This window comes from Nannobrachium achirus (assembly GCF_963921795.1).
Source record: "Nannobrachium achirus genome assembly, chromosome: 17".
Classification (NCBI taxonomy): domain Eukaryota; kingdom Metazoa; phylum Chordata; class Actinopteri; order Myctophiformes; family Myctophidae; genus Nannobrachium; species Nannobrachium achirus.
The window spans coordinates 23,070,079-23,091,059 of NC_137824.1; the positions used below are offsets into that span (position 1 = coordinate 23,070,079).

The 20,981-nt window shown below is 41.0% G+C and overlaps 4 protein-coding genes across 4 annotated transcripts in view; all 4 read left to right on the top strand.

Moving 5' to 3' along the window:
• LOC308302351 (protocadherin gamma-C5-like) overlaps positions 1-20,981 on the top strand; it is a gene marked incomplete at both ends in the record, with an annotated part of 340,087 nt that overhangs the window by 174,667 nt on the left and 144,439 nt on the right. The window lies entirely within an intron of this gene.
• Positions 1,168-8,901, top strand: LOC308301924 (protocadherin gamma-A11-like; the record flags this gene model as incomplete). Its single annotated transcript, XM_080746073.1, has 3 exons — positions 1,168-1,366; positions 5,974-8,156; positions 8,893-8,901. 3 exons carry the CDS (start codon positions 1,168-1,170, stop codon positions 8,899-8,901), a joined length of 2,391 nt encoding a protein of 796 aa, XP_080602199.1.
• Positions 10,482-20,981, top strand: part of LOC308301925 (protocadherin gamma-A10-like) — a gene marked incomplete at both ends in the record, with an annotated part of 92,856 nt that continues 82,356 nt past the window's right edge. The window contains one exon of the mRNA XM_080746074.1: positions 10,482-11,150. Coding sequence (XP_080602200.1) covers positions 10,482-11,150 — 669 coding nt within the window. The remainder of the gene's footprint in view (positions 11,151-20,981) is intronic.
• LOC308301926 (protocadherin beta-15-like) lies at positions 11,820-18,148 on the top strand (the record flags this gene model as incomplete). Its single annotated transcript, XM_080746075.1, has 2 exons — positions 11,820-12,857; positions 15,719-18,148. 2 exons carry the CDS (start codon positions 11,820-11,822, stop codon positions 18,146-18,148), a joined length of 3,468 nt encoding a protein of 1,155 aa, XP_080602201.1.

A 20,981-nucleotide genomic window follows, 5' to 3' on the forward strand; every position in this document is an offset into this window, starting at 1 on the left:
GGTGAATGTCATATTATTGAGCCTCAGTGCTCAGACTAAGGGAATCCAAATTCTGAGGTTTAGGAAATGATAAAGAATCGAAAGAAAATACGAAATGATTATTGGTATTATTTACAAATACAAGGGTGCAGTGTAAATTCTGTTCAAGGTCACCACAGTATGGTTGTTTGTTCTTGCAATTTCTGCTGGTTTGTTGGACACACACAAAAAAAGGATTATTGGGGGTTTAATAATAATTGGAAATATATTTTACAATTTGTATCTTTTTTGTTCTGGCTTGTCATCTTTGACATCATTAATTGGAGCCCTGAAGCCTAGAGAGTAACATGCTATGTCATTCTCAGTGGGTCTCTTTATGTGCTGCAAGTTCAGCCTTTGTGTTAGTGTGCTTGTTAGACTGTACAGATACATAAGAATAGATCATGCATGTTCAGGCATAAAGGCATCTAAAGTATTTGAATACATGTTACCTTGACTTTCATAGCATTACGAAAAGCTTCCATATTGATGACACTGTCATAAACATACAATCTAACAGCTTCGCAAGACTTGAGAGAACTTGTGTAGTCCTGCTTGTGAATGATGCAAATCAACTTTGTCCTTGGATATTGATTACAGTTGAGGTGCAAAATGTAGCATATTGGAAAAAGATGTACTGTCAACTCTCATCTGCACACACATTTTTGTCTTTGCTGTCAACTGGTTGGATTGATTTAAAGATTTGAAGCACTGCTTGTTCATTTAGGACACAATGCTGAAAATATAGAAAGTGCTACAGCTATTCAAAATGGCTTGGTGTATTCCACTCTAACATGATCACAGCTGATCATGTCATCCAACATGTCATCCATCCTGTGATCAGAAAATATGATTTTATGTTTCCTGGTTGAACCTGTTTTCAGAATAACCTTTTGCAGTGTTATGTCTCAGATATACTCATGGTGTCGCTATGCACCACCAAGTAATAGATTATCTGAGTCTGTCTAGTTGTGTAGATTAGAAGAATAGGCTACACAGCTTTTATTTTGGTGGTGCAGACGAGGAGACGTGCGTCTTTGCTGCTTTGCGGTGATTCTGCATATCGGAGCACATCGAGGAAGTGGAATCTATATTGTTTTTAAATGATCAGTATCAGATATATGTAGCCTGCTATATCTGGTTTTGACGATGGGAGAGACCATTGTTTGTTTTCGTTTCCTTGGCGTGGCTTTTGCGTTTCTTGTACTGCTGCATTCTGTCTATGGGGACATCAGCTACTCGATCCCCGAGGAGATGAAACGTGGATCTGTGATTGGAAATATAGCCAAGGATCTTGAACTCGAATCGGGAAGACTGTCCGCTCGCAAGGCACGTATTGATACGGAGGGTAACAGCATTCAGTATTGTCGTGTCGATCTCAATACCGGCGAGTTGCTTGTTGCTGAGAGGATTGACAGAGAGGGCCTTTGTGCTAAGAAGTCATCGTGTGTTTTGAAACAGGAACTTGTTTTAGAAAACCCATTAGAACTGCACCGCATTAGTATCAGTATTCAAGATATCAATGACAACTCGCCCCAATTTAAAGAGGATTTGATAACAATAGAAATTAACGAAATGGCCACGAAAGGTGCACGTTTTCTTCTCAACGAGGCGCACGATGCAGACATTGGAGTGAATGCTGTCCAGGGTTACACACTTCAACAAAATGCCTATTTCACATTAAATGTAAACACAAAAGGCATTGGAAGAAAATATGGCGAATTAATATTAGAAAAAGAATTAGACAGAGAAGAAACGCAAGATGTGAGGATATTGCTTACTGCTTTAGATGGCGGGTCCCCTCAAAGATCGGGTACTGTAATCATACACATAAACGTATTGGATGCTAATGATAACGCCCCAGTGTTTAGCCAGACCATCTATAAAGCAAGTTTACCTGAAAACTCTCCTCTGGATACTGTAGTATGTACAGTGAGTGCTACTGATGCAGATGAAGGAATTAATGGTGCCGTTACCTATGAGTTTGATCATATTTCAGTTGAAAGTATTAACGCCTTTATTCTAAACCCTACAACAGGAGAGGTTCGAGTAATTGGCCCTATTGATTATGAGAAAGAGTCTTCCTATGAAATGCAGATTAGCGCCAAAGACGGTCTCGGGTTGGAATCATATGCAACACTGATAATTGATATAATTGATATAAATGATAATGCCCCTGTGGTCTATTTAAAATCATTGAATAACCCCATACCAGAGAATGTGCCAACTGGTACAGAGGTGGGCATCATTAACGTGCAGGATAGAGACTCTGACAAGAACCGACAGGTTCGTTGCTCCATTCAGCAAAACGTTCCATTTAAGCTAATTCCATCAATTAATAAATACTATTCTTTAGTGACCGCAGGAAATCTTGATCGTGAACTAGTGTCAGATTACAATATTACAATCACTGCCACTGATGAGGGCGACCCCCCTCTGGCCTCCTCTAAAACCATTCATTTATCAGTAGGTGACGTCAACGACAACCCACCTGTGTTCGAGGGAGAGTACAGGGCATACGTGGCTGAAAATAACAAACCTGGATCTACGTTATGTTCCGTTACTGCACGAGACCCAGATTGGAGACAAAATGGTACTGTGATTTATTCACTTTTACCTGGTGATGTAAATGGTTCCCCAGTCTCTTCCTATCTCTCCATTAATGGAGACACAGGGGTGATCCACGCTGTGAGGGCATTTGATTATGAACAGTTCAGGAGTTTTAAAGTCCATGTGATGGCCAGAGACAACGGTTCTCCTCCTCTCAGCAGCAACGTGACTGTCAGTGTCTTCATAACGGATGTGAATGACAACTCCCCTCAGATACTGTACCCCACCCTGGAGGGCAACTCTTTCATGACTGAGCTGGTCCCCAAAGCAGCCCAGAGGAGCTCTGTAGTGTCCAAAGTAATAGCAGTCGATGCAGACTCTGGACAGAATGCATGGCTGTCATATCATATTGTTAAATCCACTGATCCGGGACTTTTCACTATTGGTCTCCACAGTGGTGAGATCAGGACACAGCGGGATATTTCTGAAACTGACAGCATGAAACAGAACCTTATTGTGGCAGTGAAAGATAATGGACAGCCTTCTCTCTCTGCCACCTGCTCCGTATATTTACTTATTTCTGATAACTTGGCTGAAGTTCCTGAACTGAAAGACATGTCTTATGACGAGAACAACTCTAAACTGACCTCTTATCTGATAATAGCGCTGGTTTCTGTCTCCACCTTTTTCCTGACCTTCATCATTGTCATCCTGGGTGTGAAGTTTTGTCGCAGGAGAAAGCCCAGACTGTTGTTTGATGGAGCGGTTGCAATTCCCAGCGCATATCTCCCTCCTAATTACGCAGACGTTGACGGCACATGTGGAACTTTACGCAGCACTTACAATTATGACGCCTATTTAACTACGGGTTCTAGAACCAGTGACTTTAAGTTTGTCACATCTTACAATGACAACACATTACCTGCTGCTGACCAGACTCTGAGAAAAACTCCAACTGACTTTGAAGAGGTATTTGGAGACATCGATAGTTCCCCCGAGGTAGGAACCTAGCACTCAAACTTAATCCAAACAACGTTCCGTCAGCACTTTTTTGTTTCACTCTAGGCACGCTATATAAGATTGATTGATATTTTCACTTGTATTGTATATTTGGTCGAGATGGGTTAAACCAATACGCACATTTCAATGTTGTGCGTAATTTGGATTGTGCGTAATAGATATGTCTGTTTTCAAGTTTCCTTTCTTAAGTAAAAGCTATTAGCATATGAGAATATACTTATACTTACCATATCTGTTTTCCTGCCAACCAACCCCCACCCCCTGCCCCCAACCCAAAAGGATTACAAAAAAATGCATGTGAGATGCAGACGATCCTTTACGCGTGTCCATGTGTCCGTTTAACCAGTTGAACAGTTTCATAACCTTTTTAAAGGTTTCTTAGCCTTATTTGTTGAGCTTCCATATTTGTTGAGCATAATTAAATATTTTAATGTATTCATTTTTATCCATGTTTATGTTATTTAATTTTTATTTTATTTAATTATTGCAACGGAGCATCTAAGGTCAACTATGCTCTATAGCCTATCTGGGATATTGAAATCCTGCTTGTCCGCGCACTTCTTCCTCTTACTGGTCTAATTCAAATTAATGAGTGAAAAAAGAACATTTGTTTATTGGTGGAAAAGGCTATGCTCTGGTAATTTGAACTGGTTGATTAATTAAACGTTATGCCCAAGGGTCTCTTGAAATACGGCCTAGGCCATATACACAGTTATTATCCTATAATGCAAGAAGAATATGATCATAACATGATCAATATGATCAAATATGATATAACCATAGCAAGACTCTTCCTCACCATAGTATTTATTTTCCCTCTTTTTCACGATTTATTTCTCCATAATGATGATGATAATGATGATGATTATATGTTTGCCCAGGAGATGGAAAGGATTCCGTGTTTTAACCCCACCAGCCCACTGCACCTATCATTGTTGTAGCCGTGTTGGGCATAGAGTTTCTTGGAGGCCTTCTATTTTAAAGATAAGGGGGTCTTTGTTTATAGGTTACAGACAGATAGGATACAGGGGAGAGAGATGGGCTAAACATCAGCCTATTGGTCCCTGGACTGCTGGGCCACGGGCCAGGTCGGAGGCCTTTTATTTTAACCCAAATTTGGACAACCGCATGTGCATTGTTACATGTATTTGCCTTTACAAAATGTGAGGCTGGTTCGTTCGTTTGTTGATGTTTCTTTCTGTTTTAGTGCAATTTGCCTGGTGTAAAATATTTGAATGAAGCATAGCCTAAGTACAAACACCTATTATAGGCCTACCATTTATCCACATGTTATCTACAATTCCACATGTAGATAACATAAAAGCATAAAAAAATCAAGTGATATGCTGCATTCAACGGAATATATATTGTCATGATATTTGATATGAGATATAACCCAGTGTTTCCCAAACTTTTCGGGTTGAGACCCAAAAGAGAGATTAGTCTTTTCCCGGGACCACAATAGCAAGCACACTACAAAATATCAGATCTACAAGCAGATCTAACCTACAAGCAGATCTACAAGCACACTATTTTCACAAATTCTTAATTATTATTAAAAATATATATATCCATGGAATTTCTTAGATTTGTGTGTTTGTTTGTTTTAAAATGTATACAATTATTTTAATCAATATTTTGAAATGTAGACTATATAACGTTTTTAATGTAGGAAAAGAAGAAGTGATTTTTACTTGAGTCGTGAACCATAAAAATTGGTCCGTGACCCACTAATGGGTCCTGACCCATTGTTTGGGAAACAGTGCGATAAAACCCTGGTGGCTGGTGGTGAAGGCCGGGTGACGGTCTATAGTACTGCGAAGTGTTTCGGTCTTTGCGTAGCCTATCTGCATGTGTAACAGTGAATAGGTATCACATTCATAAGTGACATATTTACATGATTATTTTTAATTAGAAGAAATTAGATTTTGAGGTGTTCTTTTAACTTGAGTCTGTTCTGTTGTGTCATTTCGTAACTCTACTCACGGTGTCGCTATGTGACAGTTTACGTGATGTGGACTTTCCTCCATACTTCGGTGCAGTGTAGAGTACGAACACAAAGCCTGAGTTGCTGCTGGACAGCGAGGAAGCAGTCACACTGTATAACTGTTCACGTTCGGGCCAGGCTGTCAAGGGATCAATTTTATTGTTTCATCTTAACGGAAAGGACTTCTCTTTACGCACCAAACATGGCGCTGAAAGGATTCATCTTTCAAATGGGAATATTTGTTTTCTGGTTTCTCGCGTGGCATGCTGCTTATGGAGACATTAACTATTCATTTCCCGAGGAGATGAAACGCGGATCTGTTATTGGAAATGCAGCCAAGGATCTTGGGTTGGAGACCAGCAAACTATCCACTAGAAAGGCGCGTATTGACGCGAACAAGAATGGCAAACGGTATTGTGACATAAACCTAAACAACGGAGACCTGATTGTTGCAGAGAGGATTGACAGAGAGGGGCTTTGTGGAGAAAAGGCGTCTTGCGTTATAAAATATGAATTCGTGCTTGAGAATCCTTTAGAGCTACATCCTATTAGCCTTCATGTTCAAGATATCAATGACAACTCCCCGCAATTTATGGACGATTTGGTCAAATTAGAAATTCGTGAGTCAGCATACAAAGGAGCTCGTTTCTTGATAGAGGAAGCCCATGACGCGGATGTAGGCCAAAATTCAATTCAGAAATACACTCTGCAGAGAAATGATCATTTCGTTTTGTCAGTTGATGGCAGTACTGTAGAACTGGTTCTTGATAAAGAGCTTGATCGGGAGAAACAGAATGATATCAATTTGGTTCTTACAGCTCTAGATGGTGGTTCTCCTCAAAGATCAGGTACTGTAGTCATACACGTCACTGTACTGGATGCTAATGATAACGCCCCAGTGTTTAGTGAGGCCGTCTATAAAGCCAGTCTGCCTGAAAATGCTCCTCTAGATACTGTAGTCGTTAGAGTGAGTGCTACTGATGCAGACGAGGGACTGAATGGAGATATAACATATGATTTTGGACACGTTTCAGAAGATGTAAAGAAGCTGTTTACTATTGACCGCAAAACGGGTGAAATACGTGTAATTGGCAATGTTGACTTTGAAACAGTCACGTCATTTGAATTGCGTGTTAGAGCTAAAGATGGTTTAGGTCTATCCTCAAACACAAAGGTGGTCATTACTATCACAGATGTTAATGATAACGCCCCTGTGATTCATCTAAAATCGTTGAATAACCCCATACCGGAGAATGTGCCACCTGGAACAGAGGTGGGCATCATTAACGTCCAGGATAGAGACTCTGAGCAAAACCAACAGGTGCGGTGCTCCATTCAACAAAATGTTCCTTTTAAACTTGTTCCATCCATCAAAAACTATTATTCACTGGTGACCACCGGACACCTGGACCGTGAACTAGTGTCAGATTACAACATTACAATCACAGCCACTGACGAAGGCTCCCCACCTCTGTCATCTTCTATAACTATTCCGTTATCAGTAGGTGACGTCAACGACAACCCACCTGTGTTTGAGGAAAATAACTACAGCGCCTACGTCACTGAAAATAATAAACCTGGATCCACTTTATGTTCAGTGTCTGCCCTAGATCCAGACTGGAGGCAAAACGGAACAGTGGTTTACTCTCTTTTACCTGGTGAAGTGAAAGGCTCGCCGGTGTCCTCCTACCTGTCCATCAACGGAGACACGGGGGTGATCCACGCTGCGAGGTCGTTTGATTATGAGCAATTTAGGAGATTTAAGGTCACCGTGCTGGCTAGAGACAACGGCTCTCCTCCTCTCAGCAGCAACGCAACAGTCAGTGTCTTTGTAACGGATGTGAATGACAACTCTCCTCAGATACTGTACCCCGCCTCAGAGAGCAACTCTTTCATGACTGAACTGGTCCCTAAAGCAGCGCAGGGGGGCTCTCTGGTGTCCAAGGTAATAGGAGTGGACGCAGACTCTGGACAGAACGCTTGGTTGTCATATCATATTGTCAAATCCACTGATCCGGGACTTTTCACTATTGGCCTCCACAGTGGAGAGATCAGGACACAGCGGGACATTTCTGAACAAGACAGCATGAAACAGAACCTTATTGTCGCAGTGAAAGATAACGGACAGCCCTCTCTCTCTGCCACCTGTGCAATGTATTTGCTTATTTCTGATAACTTGGCTGAAGTGCCACAATTGAAAGACATGTCTTATGATGAGAACAGTTCTAAACTGACCTCTTATCTGATAATAGCGCTGGTTTCTGTCTCTACCTTTTTCCTGACCTTCATCATTGTCATCCTGGGTGTGAGGTTTTGTCGTAGGAGAAAGCCCAGACTGTTGTTTGATGGAGCGGTTGCCATTCCCAGCGCATATCTCCCTCCCAATTACGCAGAGGTTGATGGCACAGGAACTTTACGCAGCGCTTACAATTATGACGCCTATTTAACTACGGGATCTAGAACCAGTGACTTTAAGTTCGTCAGCTCTTACAATGACAACACATTGCCTGCAGACCAGACCCTGAAAAAATCTCCAACAGACTTTGCAGAAGTATTTGGGGACATCGATAGTTCCCCCGAGGTAAGAATCTGCAGCTCAAAGGTTCTCCAACCAACTTTACGCCAGCATAATATGTGTGTGTGTACAGTATATCCTCCTCATTATATATAACACGTTTTTGTGTTGCTTTTATCAATCATATAGATTATAAATGAGAGACACGTGATAAATAAACAACCAAACAGCGTGGAAAGTTGTCCTGCATGCTGTGCGTAATGGCGTTTGTTTTGGCGCAGTTTCTATTCATTTCATTGTCTTGTTTCGAGGTTTTCCATGGCATGTCATTATTATAGCCTATATGAAAGATCTGCGTCATTCTGTTTGCCTTAAGATGCGATTGTTGACTTGGGGTGCGACCATGCGACTTGAATGGTGCGTTTTATGAGGCTGTCTATATGCTACGGAGCTGTTCTTGTTTATTCAGTTGGTTTAATTGATTATGCACCCTCTTTTTTGTCCTCCCTTTCTTCTTAATATAACCACTTAAACCCTACCGGAATCCCAGGGGATTATATACCAGGCCCCTGATCTTTTTCCACATCGAAGAATCGTTCTATCCCTAGGCTAGTCTCTCTCTCTCTCTCTCTCTCTCTCTCTCTCTCTCTCTCTCTCTCTCTCTCTCTCTCTCTCTCTCTCTCTCTCTAATATCGCACTAAAACTTGTCATATCATGACAACCATGGCTAATATTGCACCATCTTGAATGTGTCTGCATGTACTGAGCATATCTGTTCATGTGGTTGTTTCTTGTGATTTAGGAAACTTGAATAATCCGAATCACACAGTTGCACTGCCTAAATTATAACATTATATACCTGCCTGTGACCTAACAACCACACGCAGTGTTTGCAGGATTTCCCCATGCAGTTCCATGGTGATTTGTTACTCAAACATTGATAGAATGTCATGCATACTGTATAGTGTGTGAGGCTCCTGCGGGTGTGTAAGTGTATAGTTGACTTATTTTTCCTTTTTTTTCCCTCTCTTTTTTATTATTATTTTTGTTTTGTAAATGGGACCGCTTCTACAGCTTTTCAGGACCATGGATAGCGCCGTCTTCGTTTAGAACAGTATCCTTTTAAGTTTAAGGACGCCTTGCTTCTTTTTACATAGTAATTTGCTATGTGAACTTGCCGAAATTATACTGCAGGGAAATAAAGCGTTTTTGTTAATGGCCTATCCTTTTATCAGTTGATTGATAGTGTTTATGGATATATCTAATTAAACACTGCGAGGTATTTTACGCTGCAGGGGTTGAGTAGTATAGAGGGCAGACAAGGTAATGCTGCCTCATATGTATACGTTCTCTCTCTCTCTCTCTCTCTCTCTCTCTCTCTCTCTCTCTCTCTCTCTCTCTCTCTCTCTCTCTTTCTGTCTATCTGTCTATCTGTCTCTCTCTCTCTCTTTCTCTCTCTCTCTCTCTCTCTCTCTCTCTCTCATGAGTACTCAAGTGTAAGTGTGTGTGTGTGTGTGTGTGTGTGTGTGTGTGTGTGTGTGTGTGTGTGTGTGTGTGTGTGTGTGTGTGTGTGTGTGTGTGTGTATGTGTGCGTGCGTGCGTGCGTGCGTGAGAATTCGTTCGGTTGACAGCTGTATTAAATAAATACGTTTATTAAAATGTGTTCATATTCGGGGTTTTACCTTTTTTTACCTTAATGTTTTATTTCTCCATAAATACTTCGATATTATAATTCATATATTTTTTATATATATTATTATTTATAATACTGATAGAAGGTATTCTAATCTGTTCACCCGTCACCATTATAGGCATACGAAATCGGGCGCATGAGTCGTGCGCAAAATGGACAAATGTGAGTGAATTCATACACCACGAATGACAGGTGTTAATTGCTCGTGCATGTATGCATTTAGTAAATAAAAATAAAAAGACGGGTGAAAAAGGGGAAGAAAACGACCACCTTTGACAGGAATTAGATTTAGGCTAGGCCCGCCTATATAGCCATATATACGACATAATAATTATAATAACTTGGTAATCTGGTTTCGGTCTTTGCATAGGCTCATGTGAATCATGTTAGACATTCATGTGTTTCCCATATAGTGGATTAGAAGCAACTTTTTGACGTCTTTGTAAAATTACTGGAGTCTGTCTGTTGTTTCGCAACTCTACTCACGGTGTCGCTATGTGACAGTCTACGTGAAGGTTGACGTTCCTCCACTCGTCGGTGTGTGTAAGAATTATGCGTTATTCCGGTGTTGCCCACCGAGGAAGCACACACAACAGCCGTGAATAGCTGTCTTATTCCGTCACTGTTATATTGTTTAATGATTATTGTGAACAAGTAGAGCTTCCTTTTTTACGCACGGTACGCACCACATCCTTACCATGGCGCTGAAAGGATTACAATTTCAAACGAGCTTTGCTGTTTTCCTTGTTCTCGCGTGGCATGCTGCTTATGGAGACATAAGCTATTCATTTCCAGAGGAGATGAAACGCGGATCTGTTATTGGAAATGCAGCCAAGGATCTTGGGTTGGAGACGAGCAAACTATCCACTAGAAAGGCTCGTATTGACACGGACAATGAGGACGAACGGTATTGTGACATAAACCTAAACAACGGAGACCTGATTGTTGCAGAGAGAATTGACAGAGAGGGGCTTTGTGGAGAAAAGGCGTCTTGCGTTATAAAATATGAACTCGTGCTTGAGAATCCTTTAGAGCTACATCGTATTAGTCTTCATGTTCAAGATATCAATGACAACTCCCCGCAATTTATGGAAGACTTGATCAATTTAGAAATTCGTGAGTCAGCAGACAAAGGAGCTCGTTTCTTGATAGAGGAAGCCCATGACGCTGATGTAGGCCAAAATTCAATTCAGAAATACACCCTGCAGAGAAATGATAATTTCGTTTTGTCTGTTGATGGCAGTTCTGTAGAACTGGTTCTTGATAAAGAGCTTGATCGTGAGAAACAGAATGATATCAATTTGCTTCTGACAGCTCTAGATGGTGGTTCTCCTCAAAGATCAGGTACTGTAGTCATACATGTCACTGTACTGGATGCTAATGATAACGCACCAGTGTTTAGTGAGGCCATCTATAAAGCCAGTCTGCCTGAAAATGCTCCTCTAGATACTGTAGTTGTTAGAGTGAGTGCTACTGATGCAGATGAGGGACTGAATGGAGATATAACATATGATTTTGGACACGTTTCAGAAGATGTAAAGAAATTGTTTACTATTAACCGTAAAACAGGTGAAATATGTGTAGTTGGCAATGTTGACTTTGAAACTGTCAAAACATTTGAATTGCGTGTTAGAGCTAAAGATGGTTTAGGTCTATCCTCAAACACAAAGGTGATCATTACTATCACGGATGTTAATGATAATGCTCCTGTGATCTATATAAAATCTTTGAATAACCCTATAACAGAGAATTCCCCACCTGGTACAGAGGTGGGTATCATTAATGTTCAAGATAGAGACTCTGAAAAAAACCGACAGGTCCGGTGCTCCATTCAACAAAATGTTCCTTTTAAACTTGTTCCATCCATTAAAAACTATTATTCTATAGTAACTTCAGGACTGCTGGACCGTGAATTAGTTTCTGATTATAACATTACAATTACTGCCACTGACGAGGGCTCTCCACCTCTCTCCTCTTATAAAATAATTCAGATATCAGTAGGTGATGTAAATGACAACTTTCCTGTGTTTGAGGAAATGTCCTATATTGCCTATGTCACTGAAAATAGCAAACCAGGTTCTACTTTATGCACTGTTATTGCTCGAGACCCAGACTGGAGACAAAATGGTACAGTGATTTACTCTCTTTTACCTGGTGAGGTGAATGGGGTGCCAGTCTCCTCCTATCTGTCCATTAATGGAGACACAGGGGTGATCCACGCTGTGAGGTCATTTGATTATGAACAGTTCAGGAGCTTTAAAGTCCATGTGGTTGCCAGAGACAATGGTTCTCCGCCTCTCAGCAGCAATGCGACCGTCAGTGTCTTTATAATGGACGTGAATGACAACTCTCCTCAGATAATTTACCCTGCCGCGGAGGGAAGTTCCTTTATGACTGAACTGGTCCCCAAAGCTGCACTTGGGGGCTCTCTTCTTTCCAAGGTGATAGCAGTGGATGCAGATTCTGGACAGAATGCCTGGCTGTCTTATCGTATTGTTAAATCCACTGATCCGGGGCTTTTCACTATTGGTCTCCACAGTGGAGAGATCAGGACACAGCGGGACATTTCTGAATCTGACAGCATGAAACAGAACCTTGTTGTGGAAGTGAAAGATAATGGACAGCCTTCTCTCTCTGCCACCTGTTCCATGTATTTACTAATTTCTGACAACTTGGCTGAGGTTCCAGAGCTGAAAGATATGGCTTATGATGAAAACAACTCTAAACTGACTTCTTATCTGATCATAGCACTGGTGTCCATGACCACCTTTTTTCTCACCTTCATTATTATCATCCTGGGTATGAAGTTTTGTCGCAGAAGAAAGCCAAGACTGTTGTTTGATGGAGCGGTTGCCATCCCCAGTGCGTATCTCCCTCCTAATTATTCAGAGGTTGACGCCTGCACAGGAACTTTACGCAGCACTTACAATTATGACCCGTACCTGACAACCGGGTCTAGAACAAGTGACTTCAAATTTGTGAGATCTTACAATGGCAGCACACTCCCTGCAGACCAGACTCTGAGTCCATCTGACTTTACAGATGTTTTTGGAGACTCAGATTTATCAGATGAGGTAAGACTGATGTTAATCAGTTGTTTAACCTGTGCACAACATGAGCCCAAACGTGAATTGAGTTTCTTTTGTTTTTAACAAAGTTTCTGCTGTTTTGTTTTTAACATACAGTATATTCATACTTTACATCAACACTGTGCAACACTATGTTTTTAGCTCCTTGTACTGATATTTTCTTTAATTAGTAATTATTAATCATTTAGCTTGTTTAGAATGAAGTGTGACTGAGAAAATTCAGTCATGCTCTTTCTCAAGCAGGCAAGGCTGTGGCCTGTGGCTGCATACAAAGTGGTTATTCAAATTATATCATTGACAAACGTTCAGTTGGCACATACCGGTAGATACTCCCTACACATTCTAGCGAGTAAGCCAGGGGGGCTTACTCGCTGTGTCACTATGAAAGAGTTCATAGTGACACAGTCATTGAAGAAACCTGGAAGTGTACAGTAGGCCTACAGTACATGAACACAAATATCTAAATATGTATGTTGTGTTCTTTTTTTTATCAATATTTGCATGGCTTATTTTTATTATTATTTTTTGCGTTTGCTCACTCCATTATAACTGGTAGATCTGGTCATGTCATCAACATGGATCTGTCCCATTTCCCATGTTCCCTCCTGATTGCCTACCATTGCCTTCTAAAGTTTGTGTATGCGACCTGACTGTCGCTTATCTCCGAATTATGGAGTATAACTGGTGTTAAATATAATGTTGAATGATAAACATGTTACTTCTTAATCTGTCAGGTAATGTTTGTGTGTGTGTGTGTGTGTGTGTGTGTGTGTGTGTGTGTGTGTGTGTGTGCGTGTGTGCGTGTGTGCGTGTGTGCGTGCGTGCGTGCGTGCGTGCGTGCGTGCGTGCGTGCGTGCGTGCGTGCGTGCGTGTGCATGCGCGCGTGCATTCGTGCATGTTTTGTTTGCTGTTCTCCATCTAAATGTCAGCAGCCTCATGAGGTCCTCTCATAAGCCATTCGGTCTTTGCACATCACTTAACCTGTCCTCTGTCCTTGTCCACTTTGCTGAATACAATGCTTAAAGTGCTCTAAGGTCTAAACTTTATTTATTGCACTGATGGCTCCTAGTCTCTTGGTGGCACTCTTTTTAAGTCTGTGTTTCATCCTAACTGTGTCAGAGAGAGAGAGAGAGAGAGAGAGATAGAGAGAGAGAGAGAGAGAGAGAGAGAGAGAGAGAGAGAGACTCAGATTTATCAGATGAGGTAAGACTGATGTTAATCAGTTGTTTAACCTGAGTACAGCATGAGCCCAAACGTGAATTGAGTTTCTGCTATTTTGTTTTTAACATACATATTCATACTTTGCACCAACATTGTGCAACATTATGTTTTTAGCTCCTTGTACTGATATTTCTTTAATTAGTAATTATTGATCAGTTAGCTTGTTTAGAATGAAGTGTGACTGAGAAAATTCAGTCAAGCTCCTTCTCAAGTGGACAAGGCTGTGGCCTGTGGCTGCATACACAGTTGTTATTCAAATTATAATATTGATAAATGTTCAATTGGCACATACAGTAGATGCTCCCTACACACTCCAGTGAGTAAGCCCCCCATTGATGTCTGTAATATGAAAGAGTGACACAGTCATTGATGAAACCTGGAAGTGTACAGTACATGAACACACATAACTAATTTTTTCTCACTATTTGCATGGTTAATCGTTCCTTTTGCAGCAAAACTATTTTGGGGATTTCAAGCTTCATGATCAATGTTTGCCCACTCTATTATAACTGGATCTGGACGTCTTTTTTGTATTAATATAATGTTGAATGATAAACATGTTACTTAATCTGTCAGGTTAATTGTGTGTGTGTGTGTGTGTGTGTGTGTGTGTGTGTGTGTGTGTGTGTGTGTGTGTGTGTGTGTGTGTGTGTGTGTGCGCGCGCACGCATGTGCGTGTTTTGTTTGCTATTCTCCATCTAAATGTCAGCAGCCTCATGAGGTCCTCTCATAAGCCATTCGATCTTTGCACATCACTCAACCTGTCCTCTGTCCTTGTCCACTTTGCTGAATACAATGCTTAAAGTGCTCTAAAGTCTAAACTTTATATATTGCACTGATAGTGCCAGTACTGATCTGTTTGTGTAGGCTTTTCCCCTATGGTTTTCTGACTTTTAAGAATCCCAATCACTTGCCTGTGATGTGAGTTGCCTAACATTAGTTTGAATTTCATGTGACTTAAAAAACATTGCATGTTACTGTTAAAACAGAGGAAAGAATGCAGGATTGCTCCAGTGCCATGATCATTTGTTACACAAGAATGTAATGTGCAAGTGTAATGAGGCCCATAGTCTCTTGGTGGCACTCTTTTATAAAGTATGACTCTTACATATAGTCTATCCACAGTGCTTCATCCTAACTGTGTCAGAGAGAGAGAGAGAGAGAGAGAGAGAGAGAGAGAGAGAGAGAGAGAGAGAGAGAGAGAGAGAGAGAGAGAGAGAGAGAGAGAGTGAGTGAGTAGTGGGGGCTCACAAGTAGAGGGAGAATGTAATGAGGCCCCTGGTCTCTTGGTGGTGCTCTCCTTTAAAGTCTGACTCATATATATAGTCAATCCATCCACAGTGTTTCATCCTAACTGTGTCAGTGTTATGAGAGAGAGAGAGAGAGAGAGAGAGAGAGAGAGAGAGAGAGATCATAGCAGTGGTGGGGGCTCACAAGTGAAGCAGGGGGAAGGGAGATCTAAGCTGACATGAGCAGGCTCACTAGTAGGTCATGCTACACTCCGCTAGAGAAGCAGGGAGAGGGAGGATAAGAACCATTTTCAGCTGTATATTTGGACATAATTTGCAATGATGTTGCCGAAACTATGCTTTGAACTGTGCAAAGGATTTTTAACAATAGGACAGAGCATTCAACTCGTGTGGTTGCTGCAATTTTCTGTATTCAACCTCCTTTCTGGCACATCATTTGGAGAGGTTCGTTACACTCTGGCAGAGGAGCTGCAGCGAGGGTCGGTTATCGGCAATGTTGCACAGGATCTAGGGCTGAAAGTAAGGGAGCTTGCTTCACGCCGAGCCCGGATTGTTGCGGAGGGCACTCAGCAGCTGTGTGAATTAGACACTGAGTCGGGGTCTCTTTTAGTCAGCCAACGAATAGACCGAGAGGAGCTGTGTGCACAAGCGAGTGTCTGCGCCCTGCAGTATCAACTTCTACTTGAAGATCCGTTGAAAGTGTACAGCCTTGTTTTGGATATTCAAGATGTGAATGACAACAGCCCAGCGTTTGCAAATGGAGATATTCATCTAGATTTAGTGGAATCGACAATTCTGGGGAGGCGCTTTCCGTTGGAGAGCGCGCATGACCCCGATCTTGGCACAAACACTGTTCGTGAATATAAATTGAGTTTGAATGATCATTTTGCGCTGGAAATAAATAAGCAAATGAACGGTAACTCGTACCCGGAGTTAGTCCTTAAAAAGGCTTTGGACCGAGAGACTCAAGCTGAATACACATTGACAATTAATGGGGTTGATGGGGGCTCTCCAGCTAGATCTGGAACTGCAAGCATTCACATCCAGGTTTTAGATGCCAATGACAATGTCCCACTTTTCAGCCAAACAGTTTATAAAGCCTCTGTGCCGGAGAACTCTGCCAGGGGGACTTTGGTGGCAATGTTGAATGCCACAGATTTAGATGAAGGTGTTTATGGACAGATATCTTACTCTTTCAGTCATGTGTCAGACAAAACAAGAGGAGTCGTTGAAATTGACTCATTAAGTGGGGAGGTTAGGGTGGCAGGGCCCATTGACTATGAAGAAGCCAGTGTGCATGAACTGGATGTCCAGGCTAAAGATGGCGGTGGTCAGGCCTCCCACTGTAAACTTATAATTGATGTTATTGATGAGAATGACAATGAACCCGCCATAGCAGTGAAGTCGGCCTCTGCCACGGTGGCTGAAGACTCCAAACCGGGGACTATGGTGGCTCTGCTTAACGTGTATGATCTTGACACTGGAAAAAGTGGTCTGGTCAAGTGTGCTATCTCAGAAAATGTTCCATTTAAGCTAGTGTCAGAGGTAAAGAATTACTACATGTTAGTGACAGATGATATGCTAGACAGAGAAATGCAGCCGGAGTATAACATCACAGTGACGGCTACCGATGCCGGGTTGCCCTCACTCTCCAGTAGAAAGATAATTACAATCATGATTAATGATATCAATGACAACCCCCCGACTTTTATGCAGAGTGAATACAGTGTCCAGGTTTTTGAAAACCAACCCATTGGTACGTTTGTAATGAGAGTGCATGCGGAGGATGTTGATGACGGTTCCAATGCTAAAGTAATGTACTCTGTGTCTAGGGCCACCGCACCAGAAATATCTTCATTCCTTTCCATCAACTCAGAAACGGGTGAACTTTTCACCTCACATCCCTTTGATTATGAACAGTCAGTTCATTTCCAAATGCAGGTCACAGCTCAGGATGGGGGTGATCCCTCTCTTTCCAGTACTTGCACAGTAAACATTTTCATTGGCGATAATAATGATAACGCACCCGCTATTTTATATCCTGTCCAATCCACCGGCTTCATTGCTGAAGACATGGTGCCACTGGGGGCGCCCAAAGGTTACCTGGTTACTAAGGTGGTAGCCGTGGATGCTGACTCTGGGCATAATGCCTGGCTGTCCTACAAAATAGTCAGATCCACACAGCCTAACCTGTTTACGGTAGGCTTGCATACAGGCGAAATCCGAACTGTCCGATCTTTTGTAGAGGATGATGAACCAAAACAAACACTGGTTATCTTGGTGAAGGATAACGGCCCAGAATCTCTTTCAGCTACTGCCACAGTCAGTGTATTCATTGGTGATGACCTGCCTGTTCTTAATGAACTCTTTGAATTCACAGACGAATCACGGGCCAGTGAGGACTTAACGCTCTATTTGATAATTGCTCTGGTGACCATTTCCTCTCTTCTCCTCCTTTTAGTAAGCACAGTCATTTATTTTAAGGTCTGTAGGCATGATTATGCGTACAGCTCAGCCACCTCCAATCTCCCTGTTTTCCCCACAACCTATTGCCCCCCAAGCTACACAGATGTAAGCCACTGTGGGACCCTCCTGAACGATGACCGATATGATTCTTTTATGACCACTGGCTCGTGGAGAGGGGACTTCCGTTTTAGCTCCAATATAGACACTGACACTCTGAAGAAAAGAAGTGCAGCCTATCAAAAGAACACTCTACGGCGTATCAGTGCAGACAGGGTATCTAGTCTGAAGGCGAGGCCAGGGGCTCCACAAGCTTGTTATATGATTGAGACTATCTATTAGGGCCCTTTGTCTCATGTTTTTGCATCTGCTCTTGATTATTATTAAATATACATACTGTATGTAATCACTGTCATATTTGCGGTATCTCTTCCTGTCAGTGTCAATGTGTTGTTTTTGTAAAGAAATATAAACCGTGATGGGAAATATAGGATATAAACTTTACCTTTTACATGCATGTGTTGAATATACATGTTTCAATGTTGGATGCTGATCTTGAGGAAACACTGTCATAGAAGCATAGATATATTAATCACGTATACTGTTTCTGAGTGGTGTGGTTGTTGTTTATCAAAGACTGAATAAGTTGCTGTTGATACAGGTCCTGTCTGTGCTTATACACACATAGAAGCATAGATATATTAAACACGTATACTGTTTCTGAGTGGTGTGGTTGTTGTTTATCAAAGACTGAATAAGTTGCTGTTGACACAGGTTCTGTCTGTGTTTATATACAGACACTTGTTAGAGAATCATTTATACCGTCTGTCTGTCCGTCTCTCTCTCTCTCTCTCTCTCTCTCTCTCTCTGTCACAGTAACTGAATAGGAAAGGTCGCCTTTTACAGAATTTCTATGCATTTTCAGTAGGCCTATGTGTTCTTTTCATGGTTGTGATACTGTCCACTTAGCAGTTAATGAAATACTCCTTTCATGATGTATATTTTGACCAGATCACAGATTAAACACCATTAACCACTCTATACCTAGTAAGCTTATACTGTACTTAGTTGCCTGGGGTCGGCTCTGTACTCTGTACTAAATAGCAGATCTACAAGCTCACAACGTATTACCTTGCAATGCGAGCTTGTAGATCTGTTGAATGTTCCCCCTAGAATAGAGATGCTATGGTTCAAGTGGTTAACATTATCATTAAAGCAGATGTGTTGATTTAACTCTCTTGAGAGTGTTAATAATGGACTCATAATGCTCAGACTTAAATCAACAATCCAGATTGAGCTGTTTAGCTCAATCTGTGATATCCCATAATCTGGAATATCCCAGATTATTTTATGTTTTAACTGTCATTTACCTCACTTGTGAGAAATGTGTGATAAAGGTCATTCTGACACCCCATGTGTTGAGCATGCAGTCAATCTGTTCGTTTTGACACAGTTCTCTCCTTTCTGTTGTATTCTTAGACTCCTTTATCAGCTATTTGTGTGTAGTAGGCTGTGTGGTTGACAGCACTTATTCTTTTAGTTTTCTGGGTAACAAAATACTAGGTTGGAAACATGCACACACACAGTAAGATCCTGAATGTTTATCTCTGAGAGTGGAACCATTTCCACATTGTCTGAGTTGCATTATCACTGACAATTCAGTATTTATTTAGTAGGCTATTTAGTATACTGTAGATTGGTTATAAGCAGCCTAATTCTGTGTTCACAGCCAGCTACTGTACTTTGATAGGGTACCTGATGATGCTTACTGCTATAACATCATCTTCATATTAAAACAGATAAAGTATTATAGTCAGTATCAATGTTTCATATTTTTGATAGTTCAACTTTGCTTGATTGACTCCTTTCACAGAAAGGCAACTTTACTTTTTATCTCTTGCACAAAAGTCTTGATAAAAGACACATGTTGCACACTCAGTGATTTCATTCACTGACTGAAAAAAATGGCCTATACTTTATTACAAATGATTGACATTTGGGTAACAATTGCAGCTTGCAGTGGTTTACTGCATTGGTTCTCAAAGTGTGGTCTGGGGCCCCCAGATAGGTTCCAGGGTCCCAACTCCCTAGCAACATTTGGTAAAACAGCATCACAATAATTTTAACAATGTTATGAATATCCATATTGTACCTTATACTGTATGTTGGCTATTCAGAAATAGTAGATATACAAGCTTGCAGCTATACTACACCTGCTGTTTTTGAACGTTGTTTTTAAAATCTTGAAAGTATTGGACAATTTGGAATGAATTTGCTATTTTTTAACACAAATCTTCTCTTCTGGGGTTCCCTGGCTCAAAACATTTTCAAATGGGTGCTGCGGCCAAATACACATCAATTTTAGGGTCCATGACATGAAATGGTTTCAAGATTCAAGATTCAGTACTTTATTGCCACGTCAACAGAGTTGATTGGAATTTGTTGCAGTGCAGCTCTTAAAACATACATATAAACAGAAAAAACACACAGTCAAACACGGGTGGAAATGCATACAAAAATACAAAAGTACAAAAATATATTCAATTCATCATGAGAGGGACTTGGGAGATACAAAATCTATATACAGTAAATAAGAAAAATAAATAACATTTTAATTCATTGACCATGAGAATCAGTTTGAGAACCACAGCTTTACTGAACAGGGCAATTCAATACATTGGCATGGTTTAATTCACACCAAGGTTACTTCTTACACAAGCTTGCATTCTAACCACATGCACTCGCGCATATAGCCTCACCTAAGTTTTTATGAATGAACTGCATCCAAGATGATGCTGTCCTGACTACTGTTGGTAAAAATTAAAAAAAGAGAGAAAGAAATCTGGTATCCAATCCCTGGTTAAAGGGTTTATTGGTCATTGGTGTATTTGCTGTGTTCTGTGAATCCTTTGTAAAAAGTTAGTGAGTTGGTATTTATTTACATCACTAATAAATGTGTAATTTCTTTGTCGATTATAAGCATTATATGGTTCATTATTTTGATTCAGGTACATGGTGTTGTGCTGTGACATGTGGCCCCTTTTCATTTATCTAATGGGTTATGGAGTTAAGCTCAAATGCATTTGGGTCCCCATCTGGAATCAATGGGGGTAAATGTACTGTTTTCTTTTTGTTTTTCTTAGGAGTGGGACAAATACAAAAAAAAAAATATATA